Below are 14,507 nucleotides of genomic sequence, written 5' to 3'. Positions count from 1 at the left end.
TTGGCTTAAATCACTGACAGCAAGTTAATGCCAGGGTTAGGACTGGGACTTAGGCTTCCTATAACAGATCTAGAACTTACTACACCCAGGTACAAAAACAGACTATACCTCTCATTCATAGATAGATGTGATGGGATGTGATATCATGCAATGTGATAGATAAAGCATCTATTAAGAACTTACTTTATGGACTGATCAACCTGCCCAGCAGAGCCACTACACCCAGGAAAAGCAACATAAGGATACAGTGAGAAGAGGAAAGACATCCTGCCCCTGTCATGAGTCAGCTGCACTCCTGGGAATGGACTCCACCATGATGATGCCACTAGAAAACTCATCATCCCATGAGATAACATCAGTTTTGATACTCAAACCTCATTGATAACATCAGTACCCACTGCCCCTCTGATTGGAGGGTGATCAAAGAACTCCCAAAGCTTAATTTAATGTGGGCTCCCAGACCAGCTAACTCTTCACCTCCCTTCAGTTGCATTACTTTGACTCCACCATGCTCCCTTGCCAGGTACATTCTTCCCTACCACTTCTCCCTTTTCAGCTTCCTTTGTGCTTTTTCTTCCTCCATTAGATTGTAAACTTTTTGAGGGCAGGAACTATCTTTTTTCTTATTTGTATCCCCAGCAGTTAGCATGATGCCTGACATATAGTAACTGATTAATAAATGTTTATTGACTGATTGGAATTCATACAGATATTACACAGTTAGTTACCTATGCAGATATTACGTGACTGTAATACTATTATATAACCAATATAATATATGTAACCAGCAGGTGGCACTGACAGGTAAGATTAACTGCAGAGATGAAGGAATAACCCTCACTTTGGAATTTGGGGTTTGCCACTCTACCCAAACCACATTTTTATTCATTCACTGGGTGACCCAGGGGTGTCCATGCCTGGGTCCATGCCTTCATTCTACTCTTCACTCTGGATAACCAGATGCTTCTCTGAAATGCTTACCACTCCATACAAATTGAAACTTGCTTACTTACTACTCAATAGCCATGGGGTAATTGGTTCCAAATCATGTGGTTTGTGTACCTCAGTTATTTAGCAGATCATAAGAGTTACTAAAAAGATGAATGAGTTAATAAAATTAATTTTAAAGTATGAGTTAATTAAAAGATTAAGTTCATAAAAATCTCTTATCTCAAAACTCCCAAATCTTTAAGGAAATCCTAGCTATTGTAAGACCTTTTTTATTTCTGTATTTACAGCTATTCACTGTCTTCCTCCATCTCAATCCTTTTGTGCACAGTTGATAGAAATGAGTCACAGAGAGTTTATAACTGATTGTAGTTTTATATAAGACAAAATCAAGAATTAGAAATAGCTTAAATAGAGAATCATGTCAATCAATCAACTAGCATTTATTAAGCACCTACTATTTGCTGGAAAATGTAAGAAATGCCTTCTGTGGACCTACATTTTGATAGAGACATGACGGACTCAGAATGAAAATTGAACCCTTTTTTTTACATTATCAATATGGAACATTTTCTTGCTTGACAATATAGATATTTGTTACAGGAAGTTTTTTTTTTTTTTTACTTTTTTTCAGAGGGAGTAAAAGGGAGATAAAATAACTTTTTGTTAATCCAAATAAATTAAAAACCAAATTTAAAAAGAAAAGAAACGAATGCTAACTGAAAACACAAAGGAAAGGGTAGGGGGAGAGGAGTTAAAACTTAATTACCATCTTTTTGCTGATCTCAAGAGGCAATAACAGCTAGCAGCTTTGGGCCATTTCAGCCTTTCACCCATTTTTTTAAAATTTTAATGAGGTGGAGTGACAAGCAGGGCTTTATCAATATTGATGCCCTTCCCCTGTCTCCAGTGTTAATCTCCATTAAAAAATATTAACTTACTCCTCTCTCAAACTAAAATGAACTTTGTGCTTAGCCATTTCAGCTCAGTATTTTCCTTCCTGGGTCTTGCAATTTTTTACCTTTAAGTCGTGACACTACATTTCCCATTAAGTCCAAGAAGACAGGATCTAGAACCTTGTTATATGCTTAAACACAAATGTGTTGTTGTTGTGGTAAACTATACCCCATTGTGTGTTAACGAATTACCTGATGAATTAGTGCTATGTAGTCTAATAAACTAAATATTACAAGAAAAGGGAAGGACAAGGGAAGGGAAGGACAAGGAAAGGGAAGGGAAGGATAAGGGAAGGGAAGGGAAGGGAAGGGAAAGGTAGGGAAGGGAAGGGAAGAGGAAAAAAGAAAATAAGGGAAAAGAAAAAGAAAAGAGAAGAAAAGAACAGAACTTACTATATGCCAGCTACTTTGAAGGCTCTCACTATGCATTTGAATGTCTATTAGTTGGGGTTAGGGATATAGTCTGTATGACTTTCAAGGTGAAAAGATCTAGATTGATGACTCAGTTCAAGTTCTTGCCCATTACAGGGCATATGGCATATTGAAAAGAACACTTGATTTGATAACTACATGTGAAGACCTGGGCTCAAATATCATCTCTGCCAATTATTAGCCAAGTGGTCTTAAACAAGTTATGCCTCTGAGTCTCATATGTAAAATAGGAATTTGTACAATTTAAAGTTATAATGACATAGTAACACATTCTAACCCATGGAAATAGGTAGTGCGAATTCAAATAATACAAGCGCTTCTCAGAATTCATTATTTGCACTAATCAGGACTTAGAAGTACCCATCTTAATTGACCATTGTAAGGAAAATTATGTTGCAAACTATATAGCCCTGTAGTGATGGGAGTTATCATTCTAGTTATCCAAAGCTGTTCAACATACATCCATGCTCTCTGCCAGATCAATAATTGGCTCTATAGGTATGATGTATGGCTAGATTAATTTTCAACCAAAGAAATGGCAAACACTCAAATGAAACTTTTATTGGCTTAGAAATCACTTGGAAAATCACATAGCTTCATGATACACTGAAGGACATGTGAAGTATTTTCCTCAATATTCACAGCACTAAAAGAACAAAATCAAGGCCAAGAAAGGCTAAAGTAATAGTACATTCAGCATGAGCATCCCATCCACTGAACTTGACATCCAGTGGCCAAGAGAGAATCCAGTCTATATCAAAATACTTATTTTTTAAAAAAACAATTTCACTAAAACAGACAAATTTTTGGATTCCTCCACAAAGAAAGATTGCTGACTGTTTCACAGTGATAACAGACTTCCTTAAGAAACTTTTTTCCTAAGGTACCAGGGGAGTAGGTGGGAAATCTGTGACAAATGTGTGACCTTCTTCACACAAATGTTTCCCCCTTAAATATTATATTTACACAGACATAAAAGGGACAAACACTTTACTGAAGGGACAAAACAGGACAGCACATTCCAATTTAACAGAAGCAGAATTATTTTTTACTGCATTGAGGTCTACATGACTCACATGCTAAGAAAGCAGCAGGAGGGCTTTCTGGAGTTTTCACTATCAGGGTTTGGGGAGGGACTACTGAAGAAATTAAATTCTACCCTAAGCTTCAGACTGAGTTCTGGTTTCATTAACAAAGGAGACATCATTGTGTGGTAGAAAAACACCAGGTTCAGAATGAGGAGACCTGGGTGTGAATCCTCACTCCGCTACCTTCTAGCAGAGTAGCCTAGAATGATTCACTTCCTTAAGATTGACCTGTTTCCATAGTCTATAAAATGAGGAAATGATCTCAAAGGTCTTTTCCAACATTCACATTTTATTCACTAACTTGATTCTTGCAGTAATCTCCTTCGTGAAAATCCATTTCCCTCCATTTTGCAAATGTGGCCTATTTAGCTGGACACATTTGATTTGGGACATGAGCTTTTTCTTTTTTTAGACACAGTGGGCACTCAGTCACCATAACTTGGATTTTATAATAACACAACCAAAATAAGTGTCATTTATTGAATGTAAGCCCGAATTACAAAATGTTGGAGCTGGAATAAATCTTAGAGAGTCTAATTCAACACCTTTGTTATGACAAGCCAGGAAACTGAGGTTTGTAAAGGGAAAGAGACTTTCCCAAGGTTGCACAACTAACTAGTAGCAGAGCTGGACCCAGAATCCGGTTTTCCCAAATCCTAAAACATTGCTTTACCTATCCCATAATACTGCTATCAACCAGATATGTGACTGGCTTGGCAATGGACTTACACATGCAAATGGTTTGAAAACAAATCAAGGGACAATCAATCAAATGATGGATGAGTTAGGTGATAATTCAGTGAAGTTGGTCAAGTAAGAAGCAATCTGTTAGCAAGGCAAATGTCAAACAGTTGAGTTGGTATATAGTGATGGCCATTGCCTTTGAGATCTTTTGAAAAGCCAAGTCTTTGGGAATAACTGAAAATCCAGGCTTGGATTTTCTAGTCCTTTTCTTGGACAGATGGTTTACAGAGGAAAGAAAATGGGAGTATCCCAGCACATCTTAAAACATCTTTATACCAGGCTATAGATAATCAATCAAGACCTGAATATTGTCAAATGAATGATTCTGCAAACATCTGACACTCTTTCCCCATCCCCCCCTCATTAATGGCTCATGGGATATTAGAAGTCTCATTCCATTGATACTTTGACAAATGTGGCACTATAGTGGGGGTGAGATGATAGTGGAAATCAAAATATCAGGCCTTTTGGTTCAAGGCTTAAGTAAAAAAAAAGTACCCTACTCAAGGTATGGGGAAGCTAAGTTCCAGTGTATAATCACTGTGTTTTACTGTAGACACTAGACTCTAAGCTCTCATGGTGTGTAGTGAAAAACTCCCCTGCTCCATTCATAATGTATCCCATCCAGGAGTAAAGGGTGACAAAGATTTCAGCAATAAAGTTGCTGGTTTCTTTGACCATTCTAGGCTACCCTTCCAAATGGAAATACTGGACTGGCATAGTATCAAAGTAAAAGTAAGCAGAGAAATCTAAAATTTATTAACTTACTGATAGACCAAACCAGACTCTTTGGGTGGAGGGGAGGAGATAAGATATATTGAATTGAATCATAGATATAGAGCTAAAAGGGCCTTAAAGTGGCCATAAAGTCTAACCCCTCTCATTTTACAGATGAGAAAACTGAGGCTAAGAGACAGAAAGTGACTTGCCCAAGGTCACATAGGTGGTAAGCAGCAGAGCTGGGATTTGTACCTAGGTCTTTTGGCTTCAAATCCAGCTCCTTTCCTGCTGCATAATGCTGCCTCTCAAACATGACAGTGCTTTGGCATTCTTCAGAAGATGAAGGGGCAGAGGCAGCCCCAGACTAGGGGCAGGCAAGGATTCCAAAGGTTCTTCATATCTTGCTTCTGGGCTTTTCTTCCCACTGCCATAGCCTTCCTCTAATTCATTATAAGATCTAGAGCTAGAAGGCATCGTAGAGATAATCTAATCTAATTCTCCCCTTTTATAGATGAAAAAGATGAAGCCCAAAGGAGGGAAGTCCAAGGTTACATAGGCAACATGTATCAGAGCAGTGACTCTAGTCTAGGTCTCCTGACTTCCAAACCAAGGCTTTACTAACTCCCCCAAGATGCCTCAGTGCATCACATAAGAAAACTGAATACTGACCCCCAAGAGCTTGGAGAGAGAACCCAAAATTCTAGTTTAGCAGCAAGGCGGAATAGGAAAAGAAAATCCACCCCCTTTGTCCTTTTCCCTGTCTTAACTTTGATTGAAGTCCTGCTACCAAGTCCAATGCTGCCCCCAAAGAGAGTGGGATCCTCTCTCTGATTCTGAAGTGACCCAGGTTCCCATCACAGCTATCAGCCCAATATGCAAGAGGCTTGCTGAAAATTGGCTAGGGCAATTAAAAACCACCCATTCTCAGTCCCCAAACCCCAATAGTGGAGTTCAGTTTGGCCGATGGAGGCAGTAATCATTCTCTGTGTCAAGAGAGCTATTGTAGCCAGATGATGGGTATAGATCTCGTCTCAGTAGCCTGTTGACAATGTTGATCACCGCCTTCTTGTACTGTTGGCGCAGCAGCGAATACACAAAAGGGTCCAAGGCAGCCTTACTGTAGGTGAGGCACTTGCTTATTACTCCCCAGTAGTTGTTGATTGTAATGAATGGGAGGAGTTCCACCAGCCTGTTGTAAAGAAATTGAACAGTCTAATGAGATAATCAAACTCATTTAAGATGCTCACCTTCCAAATATCTTAAATCAATAGCAGTAAACCTTGAGTTACTGGGAGAACTCAGTTCAAACCTTGGATCTGCCACTTAGTATTGGTATGATAGAAGACAAATCTTAGCCTCAATTTACTCATCTGTAAAATGGAGATAATGTTCTATCTACTTTGCAGGGTTGTGGTGAAAGTAGTTTAAAGGCTTCTAGGAATATGGGCTGTTACTGTGAAACTGCTTTCACACCCAGGATCTTATTTGCTTCTCAGAACAAATCCTATGAGGTAGGCAGTCTATATATTAGTATCTCCTAAGAACTCATTATACAGATGGGGAAACTGAGTTTCAAAGAAGTGAAATGATTCTCCCCTGCCCTACTCTTCACAAGATCACACAGAGGCAGAACTGAAGCTTGTCCCACACTATTCTTCCCATTAAATTACATTCTGCCATCCTTCCTAGAATCTTAAATCTATTGTGAGACTTTTTAGTGGTCTATGGATTTTCCCAGGCACTGATGTAACCCACTCTCTTCCATCCTTTTGACTACTTCTTTCCCCCCTCCCCCACCTCCTTAACCAATCCTTTCTCAATAGGGCCAGTGGTTTGGGCATGGAAGTGAACAGAATTGTGTTAGTGACAGCATGTGGAGTGTGGAAGGGGGAGGATGAATAATTAGTGTTCAAACCATAATCACACCAATACTATGCCACATCAACACTCACTTTGTTTGATTCCTCACCACAGCCCTGTAAAGTAGGCCAGAATTATTATCCCTATTTTACAGCTTAGGTCAATGAGGTTCTGAACCAGTGTGAGAGATTCAGGCAAGGTCACATAGGCAGAAAATAGCAGAACCTACCTCTTCTGCCCTTGTGACTCTGTCTAGCTGTCTAGCACTCTTTATGTTACCTCATATTTTCACCTACTTCTTCTCCACTGCCCCCTCTGCTTCCTTCTCTTCCTCCCATCCCAAGCATTATTTCTAAATAGGCTCCATTTATGATCTCATCAAAATAGGATCATATTCCTTTACAAATTAAGGTTTTAGGACCTTAGACCCATGGTTTTCCCCTGGGAGGTTAGTAATTTTAAATATTAAGAATGACTGGTAAATAAGGTTCTGAGAAGAGACAAGCCAGCCTCACTAAGCTACAAGGTCAGCCAGTTCTCCTTGACCCAAAATATGCCTGTTAAGAATCATATATTGGCAGAAATTGGTTTATCATATTTCTTTCCTCCATCAAGATTCTTTGCTCAGGGAGCTGAGGAAATGGGAGTTTTGCTGGAATAGGGGCCACTTCAGAGGACTGAAACTGCCCAAGATAGGCAGAATTAGGTAGAATGCCAAAATAAAGGCTTGGTATAGCCAAAAGTATTAGAATCAGAAGACCAAGATTCTAGTCATAATCCCCTACTAAATCACTGTGTGACTGAGCAAATGCCTTCTAACTGGGCCTTGATTTCTTCATCTGTAAAATGAAGGGTTGAATTCAGTCATCACTAAGATCCTTCTTAGCTTTGACATTCTGTGTTCTACATACACAGATGACTATGGAAATCGACTTCTAAAATAGTTCCACAGCTTAAAGCAAAGAGAAATCAGGCATGATAATAACCGTGGTAAAAATTTGTACCTCCAAGGAGCTTAATGAAGCCCTTACAGACACAACATCCCCTTGCTAAGGTAGGAAGCAAGTATCATTACTCTCATTTTATGCACAGAGAAACCAATTGGTAATTTCCATAACTTAATACTGTTAAATCCCTCTTTTAAGTCTTAAGGGAATAATTATTTGTAAATCCGTGACATTTTCAAAATGTTGAACACTGGTAAGTTGGAGTTGATAATGGGATTTTGGTGAACCATGGCTTGTCATGGGGAATGGGGAGGGCAGTAAGGGATAGGATTTTAATAGAAATCAAATCTCTTTAAAGAGAGAAGTTTGGATAGCACTGAGTATGCATTTCACTCCTTTAATCAGCAGAAAATACCTAGAATGATTCTCTGAGAATTTCATAAACTGACAATGGATACCTAGGACATAGAATATCAGCACATAGAGCACAGAATGCTCTAAGCTGGAAGGGACCTTAGAATATTGAATATAAGAATACAGAACACAGAACTTTAGGCTTAGAAGAGAACTTCAAAGATAAACCGTAGAATTTTAAAGTTGTCAAAGACATTTTGTAAGTATTTTATCAATACCCCTAGATTTTAGAGATAGGACGACTGAGGCTCAGAGAGAGTTCAGATAGAGGAAGTGAGCTGTCCAAAATCCCAAGGCCAGAAAGTGGCAGAACTGGGGGCAGAAATAGCTAACATTTACATAGTGCTTACTATGTGCTGGGCATTGTGCTAAGTACATTGCAAATATTTCATTTGGTTCTCACAATAATCTTGAGAGGTAGGTACAATAATAATGAAACTGAGGCAAACAGGAGTTATCTGGCTCGCCCCGCCCCACCCCAGTCACCCAACTAGGAAGTGTCTGGGGTTGGATTTGATCTCAGGTCTTTCTGATCCCTCACCCAGTGCTCTAACCATTGACCGACTTTTGACTTCTAGTCAAATACTCTTTCTACTACTGTTTCTCACTACACACTAGTGTATCTGAACAGTTGTTACGCCAGGAAAAAATGAAGAAATCTTTGTGTATTCATAGATTAGGTAGTGGACAGAGCACTGGACCTGGAGTCAGGAAGATCTGAGTTCAGATCCTGCCTTTGACGCTTACTAGCTACATGAAATTGGACAAATCACTTAATCTTCATCAGCCTTAGTTTCCCCATCTGCAAAAAGGGAACAATCATAGTATCCTAGGGTTGCTGTGAGGACCAAATCGTATAATATTTGTAAAGTGCTTTGGCGCCCTTAAAGAGCTACAGAAATGCTAGCCCTTGTTATTACTATTATGACAGCGATGATGATGTCATAGTTTAAAAGTTATAGAGCTGTAAGGGATCTTGGAAATCACTGAGTCTATGTAAGTGTGGGATATTAAAATGGAACCCAAGTCTGCAATCAGGAGAAACTTAACTTCTCTGAGGCTCAAATTTCCCACTTGTAAATTAGGGAAAATAATTCTCCTGCTTACTGTCTAACTTACAGAGTTGTGAAGACTAAATGAGTTAACGCATATATTGTTTTTCAGTTGTGTCCGACTCTTCATGACCCAATGGACAGGTCCAATGGGTTTTCTTGGCAAGGACACCAGAATGGTTTGCTATTTTCTTCTCTAGTATGCCCCCCCACCAATTTTATGGATAAGGAACCAAAGAAATAGTAGTTAAGTGACTTGCCCAGGATCACACAGCTAGTAAATATCTGAGGCCAGATTTAAACTCTGGTCTTCCTGACTCCAGTTCTAGTGCTCTATCCACTGCACCACCTAGCTGCCCCTCTGATGCACAATTCACTTTTACAACTGTAACTTTTTATATAAATATTCAATTATTAATATTGTAACAGATAAGGAAACTGAGTCTCAGAAACAGGAAGTGACTGGTCCAAGGTCACACAGGTCCTACGTAGCAGAGCTAGGTCCTCTAACTTTGTAACTAGTGCTTTTCTCACTATATCAGGCTGAGTGATGTTGCTTTTGAAATTTTAATGTTCAAAATAGCATTTCTCCAACCAAGGGAAAGTCCCGAAGAAAACATATCACTCAATTTCAAGCAAAGCTGAGCAGCTTCCCTAAATTCCCTCTCGGCTGTTGTCACTATGCTGACCTTGCAGGATATTTTTTTTGGACAAATCTTTTCTGGTCATTGAACAATCTCACTGTATGTGTGTTGGCGCAGAAGGGAATGTGTGCACAGAAAAATATAAGGAACCAGCTTCTAGTCAAAGTCACACTGAAATGATTTCCTCTTATTCCTACAAAGAAAATTAAAATACAATATTAATAATTTTCTTCTAACTTGAGACATGAATCAAACTCACAGAAGCCCTAAATTTGAAGCTTCCCTCTGCTACATGGGGCAAATCATGTCATCCCTATAGGCCATTCACTTCACAAAGAGGGATGGATCACACTAAGTGTACTACCAACTTCATGGATTTGGAGGTTAATAAACTATTTGCTTGAATTAAATGTCTTACAAGCTAGAAAGGTGCTATGCAAATGTAAATTATTGTCATTATTTTTTGAGCAGTGTCAGAAATACTGAAATATATACAAAGAATTCTGAGGCGATTACTTTGAAGGAGATAAGTCATTCAGCAGTGTGTCTTTTTTTTAAAATGAGGACATTATAGCCACACTAAATATTTACATTTCATAAATGTTAGTCATTTTTCCCATGTTTTGGTGTAAGCATATTCTAAAAAAAAAAAAACTAAACATAAAGATTTAAACAACAAACAAGGCTCATTCATTATTTATTTATTATTTCAAACATGTCCAGAGCACAGAAATAATATGATTCTGCTTAAGCATCCATGAGAAAAGGACATTACAGTTTGCTCTGTTCCTATTAGTCAAAAAAGTAGATTTTTTTTTTGCATTCCTGATGCATGTGAAAAAGGCTGCAGACTCACACTATGAGGAGAAACATAGATCTGTATCTTGGTGGCATATGGTAATTAACAGACGCCCAAAAGTGACTCACAGGCCCTTCATGTGCAGAATATTGATTAGTTAACATTTTGATTTTATACATCCCCATAGAGGGACCTGCTTTAGAAGGGGGGAGGGGAATAAACTCACCCACTCAATAAAGGAGCTATGAAAACTTTCCCCTATTTTAAGTTTATCTCCCTACAATCCCCAAGGGAATAAATCTCAAAACAGAGTGGAAGAAATCAGTGGTGAAGGCTCTAGTTCTTATAGCCTCTGCTCTGTTTAGACCACATCTGAAGGGTTTTGTTTAATTCTCAGTGCCACAATTTAAGAAGGACTTTGATAAAACAGAAAGTATCCAAAGGACAGTGAGGGCATTTGGAAAGTATGCCATCGAAGGATGGATGAACTCTAAAGATGTTTAATAAACCTTGAGAAGAAAAAACTAAGGGAAGGACCATGATTCCTATTTTTAAAATATTTGAAGGATAGCTGTCAAGTAGAAGACAAATTTTATTTGCTCTATAACAGGGGATTCTTAATCTTTTGGAGACAGTGGGCCCCTTTTGTCAAAGTCTACTCATCCACTCTGAATAATGGTTTTAAATACATAAAATAAAATACTTGGGATCGCAATGGAAATAAAATATATTGAAATAAAGATGTACTGTTTTCCATCCAAATTAATAGACGCTCTGACATGTCTCCATAGATCTCTGGGTAAGAATTCCCTTCTACAACTAGGTATAGTGGATAGAAATTGTATTGACAGCGCTCCATTTGATATTAGGAAAATCTTCTAAACAATTAGTGCTATCCAAAGTGGAATGGATCATGCCTACTCTATCGCTGGTCTTCAAACAGGAGTTGGACAAGCCCTTGATGGAGAAAACCTTGCTCAGGTTTGGTCTAGTCTGTCAGTTGTAGGATGACCATAATCAAGTCATTTCTTTCACTGTCATGGAAAATCATCTCTGAGCCTCAACTTCCTCATTTGTAAAAGGGCAACAGTGATCATGGATAATATAGTTCTAGTCTCTGGCACTTAGTTTTCTCATCCAGCTAACAAGGATATTAGACTAAAGGATCTCTAGCTTCTAATGTTCTTTGTTCTAGAATCTCTTCTAGCTTTTGCAGTCTATGTTCTGTGTCCTAAGTTGCCTGAATATACTTAGATTCTCTGTGATATGTACTGAGGTCCTAGCATCCTCTTTTCTAAAGTCCCTCAAAGCTGAGATTCTATGTTCTGTGTCCTAGAGTGCCTCCCAGACTAACATTCTGTGTTCTTAGTTTCTTCCAACACCAACAGTCTGCTAATCAGTGTTTGTTATCTTAAAAGTAGGTTCACTTCAAGGAAGCTGTAACATTGTGTGACTGGCAACCCTTTCTGGATGACAGGGGAGCTGTACTAGGCTATCCTCCCCGTGCAACAAGTAGTCAGCGAAGCCTCACCTGGTAATGACGTAAGGAGCGAAGCAGAGGACGAAGGAGCCTATAAAGATGCTGATCTTCTTGGTGGCCCTCTGCCGCCGCCGTTTCTGCTCGTTAAGGCAGCGCTGTCTCACGCTGCAAGGCAAAGGGCAAAATTCCTTTGTTAAATCCAGAATTCGGGGCGGGGCGAGGAGGATTTAGAGAGTCGGGGATAGTTGGACTTGGCCTGAGAGTGAAACGGCAGGAAGGAAGTCCGAGAAAAATTTAGGATTCTCTCCTTCTCTTTGCTCTCCCAGTAACTTCATTCAATCCCTCTCCTGAAGCCCTCTAGGGAATTAAACAGGAAGGGGATGGGGATGGAGGAGAGATAACTCCAGATTATCCGCAACAAAGTCAGGCTCTGGGGTCCCCCGTGAGCCTCACGCTAGAGGTCCTTGGATTACCAACTGAGTCAACCAAGTCCCTAAGGGTGGCGCTTGCAACCTGCCCAAAAGTCCCGAAATCTTAGCAGCCAGATGGATGGCGAGGACGGCCGGTGCATTGGTCGCTTAGTGAATAGAACACTGCTGCCCAAAGACACATACATTTACATACACACAGGTACAAACTCATGCCCAAACATATGTCAGCACTCTCTTACGTACATAAAGTCACTTATTAGCATAGATACACTCATACACATACACAAAAATATACAGACTCTTGAAAATTCAGACATACTCATTGACTTTCACAGAATCCCAGTAATAAAAAAAAAAAGCAGAGACAATTCACATTTACCCATAAATCCATCGAATACAATCAATACACAAATTCACTATCGGAAACACAGTCACGCATTCACACACCCCACCACTTACACACACTCATGCAGAGCTTGGGCTAGTACCCACTTATTTTCTGGCAGCCATTTCTCTGTGCAAAAAAATGAGAGTTGAAAGGGGAAACTGTCCGTGCATGTGTTTGAATGCAACAAGGCTGTAAGCAACAACGTCGAATATGGCCCCGCCTGAACGCCAACTGGAAGTCCTTCTTCTTGCTCTTTCCAGGAAAAAGAAATAAAAATAAAAAAGGAAGTAGAGCTTTAGCCATTTCCTACCCTTAGGAGTTAGACTGGGCAGAGATTATTATCCCCACTTTTACAAATGAGAAAACTGAGACCTATACAGTGGAAATCACTTGCTCGAGGTCACTGTCCTGTGTAAAAGATCAGGTATCTAAAAAAAGCTAGAACCTCTGACTCTAAACCCTGAGGTCTTTTTCATCACCGGCTGCTTATCACAGACAGCATCCCTGTCTATGAGTGAGTGTGACCTTAATATAGAAAAGTGTCAGAAACGCAAGACATCTTAGAGATTTCAAACTTGTTCAGCCTCTCATTTTACAAAAGACAATGCTGAGACTCGGGGAGAGGAAGTGATTTGAGCAAGGTGACTCATGGGGAGTGTCGTGTTCCCCTTCCTCCCCTCAGTCCCGCTGATTACCTGGGATGAATATCGACCAGCAGAACGAGGGTCTGCATGGTGATGACGTCGATCCTCCGGCAGTGGAAGCGGGCCACTCGCAACACCTTCAGGTAGGTGAAGCAGAGCACCACGAGCGAGAGCGCGAAGCTGGCGACATGGAAGGCCACCGTGAAGGCGGCAAAGCGCCTCCTCTCCGCCTCGACCCGTAGGTGCAGGGTGCAGGAGGCGTAGGTACCGCTGTAGCCGAGCCAGGAGCAGACGAGTGCGGCCAGCGGGAAGGCGAGCGAGTGCAGCCACGCGTAGGCCAGCAGCAGCGCAGCATCGCGGCCACGCACCTTGCTCGCATAGCTCAACGGGAACACCACAGCCACCCACTTGTCCAGGCTGAGCGCGGCCATGCTGAGCATGGCGTTGGACGCCAGCAAAGTTTCCAAGAAGCCCGCCGCCTGGCACGCGCAGTCCCCAACGGGCTGCTGGCGCCACAGGAGACCCAGAAGAGTAAAGGGCATGTTCAGGAGGGTCAACAGCAGGTTGCACAGAGACAGGTTGACCAGGAAGAGTCCAGGCACTTGCTGGCGGAGCTCGGAGCTGGAGAGGAAACATAATAGCACCAGCAGGTTGGACAGAAGCGAGACGACTAGGACTAAGCCGAGAAGGAGAGCCAGGAGGGCTTCGGCCAAGTCCATTGCTCTACGGACTTACCCTGGGCCCCATGGCCAGGAGGAGATATGTCTGCAAGCGGTTTGAGTCTGAGCTAGCAGAGCTCAAGCTTGCTTTAGGCTCTGAGAGCAGAAAGAGACAATGCGCACGCTGTCCAGGGTGCTGAAAGGTACCTAGCTACCGGCTGGGCACTGGAACCCACTGGCCAAACCATCTTCTTCAGCAGAATCCACTCCAACTCCTACTGCCTCCCCGTAGCCAAATCGT

At 40.8% G+C, this 14,507-nt stretch overlaps 1 protein-coding gene across 1 annotated transcript; it reads right to left on the bottom strand.

The window, feature by feature from the left end:
* Positions 1-5,839: 5,839 nt before the first annotated feature.
* On the bottom strand, positions 5,840-14,266 carry GPR78 (G protein-coupled receptor 78). Its single transcript, XM_036762525.1, has 3 exons — positions 13,599-14,266; positions 12,136-12,249; positions 5,840-6,077 (listed from the first exon to the last, which is right to left on the bottom strand). Exons 1-3 carry the CDS (start codon positions 14,264-14,266, stop codon positions 5,840-5,842), a joined length of 1,020 nt encoding a protein of 339 aa, XP_036618420.1.
* Between the last annotated feature and the right edge of the window lie 241 nt (positions 14,267-14,507).

Source organism: Trichosurus vulpecula, chromosome 6 (assembly GCF_011100635.1).
Source record: "Trichosurus vulpecula isolate mTriVul1 chromosome 6, mTriVul1.pri, whole genome shotgun sequence".
Classification (NCBI taxonomy): Eukaryota; Metazoa; Chordata; class Mammalia; order Diprotodontia; family Phalangeridae; genus Trichosurus; species Trichosurus vulpecula.
This window is presented reverse-complemented; position numbering and strand designations above follow the sequence as displayed.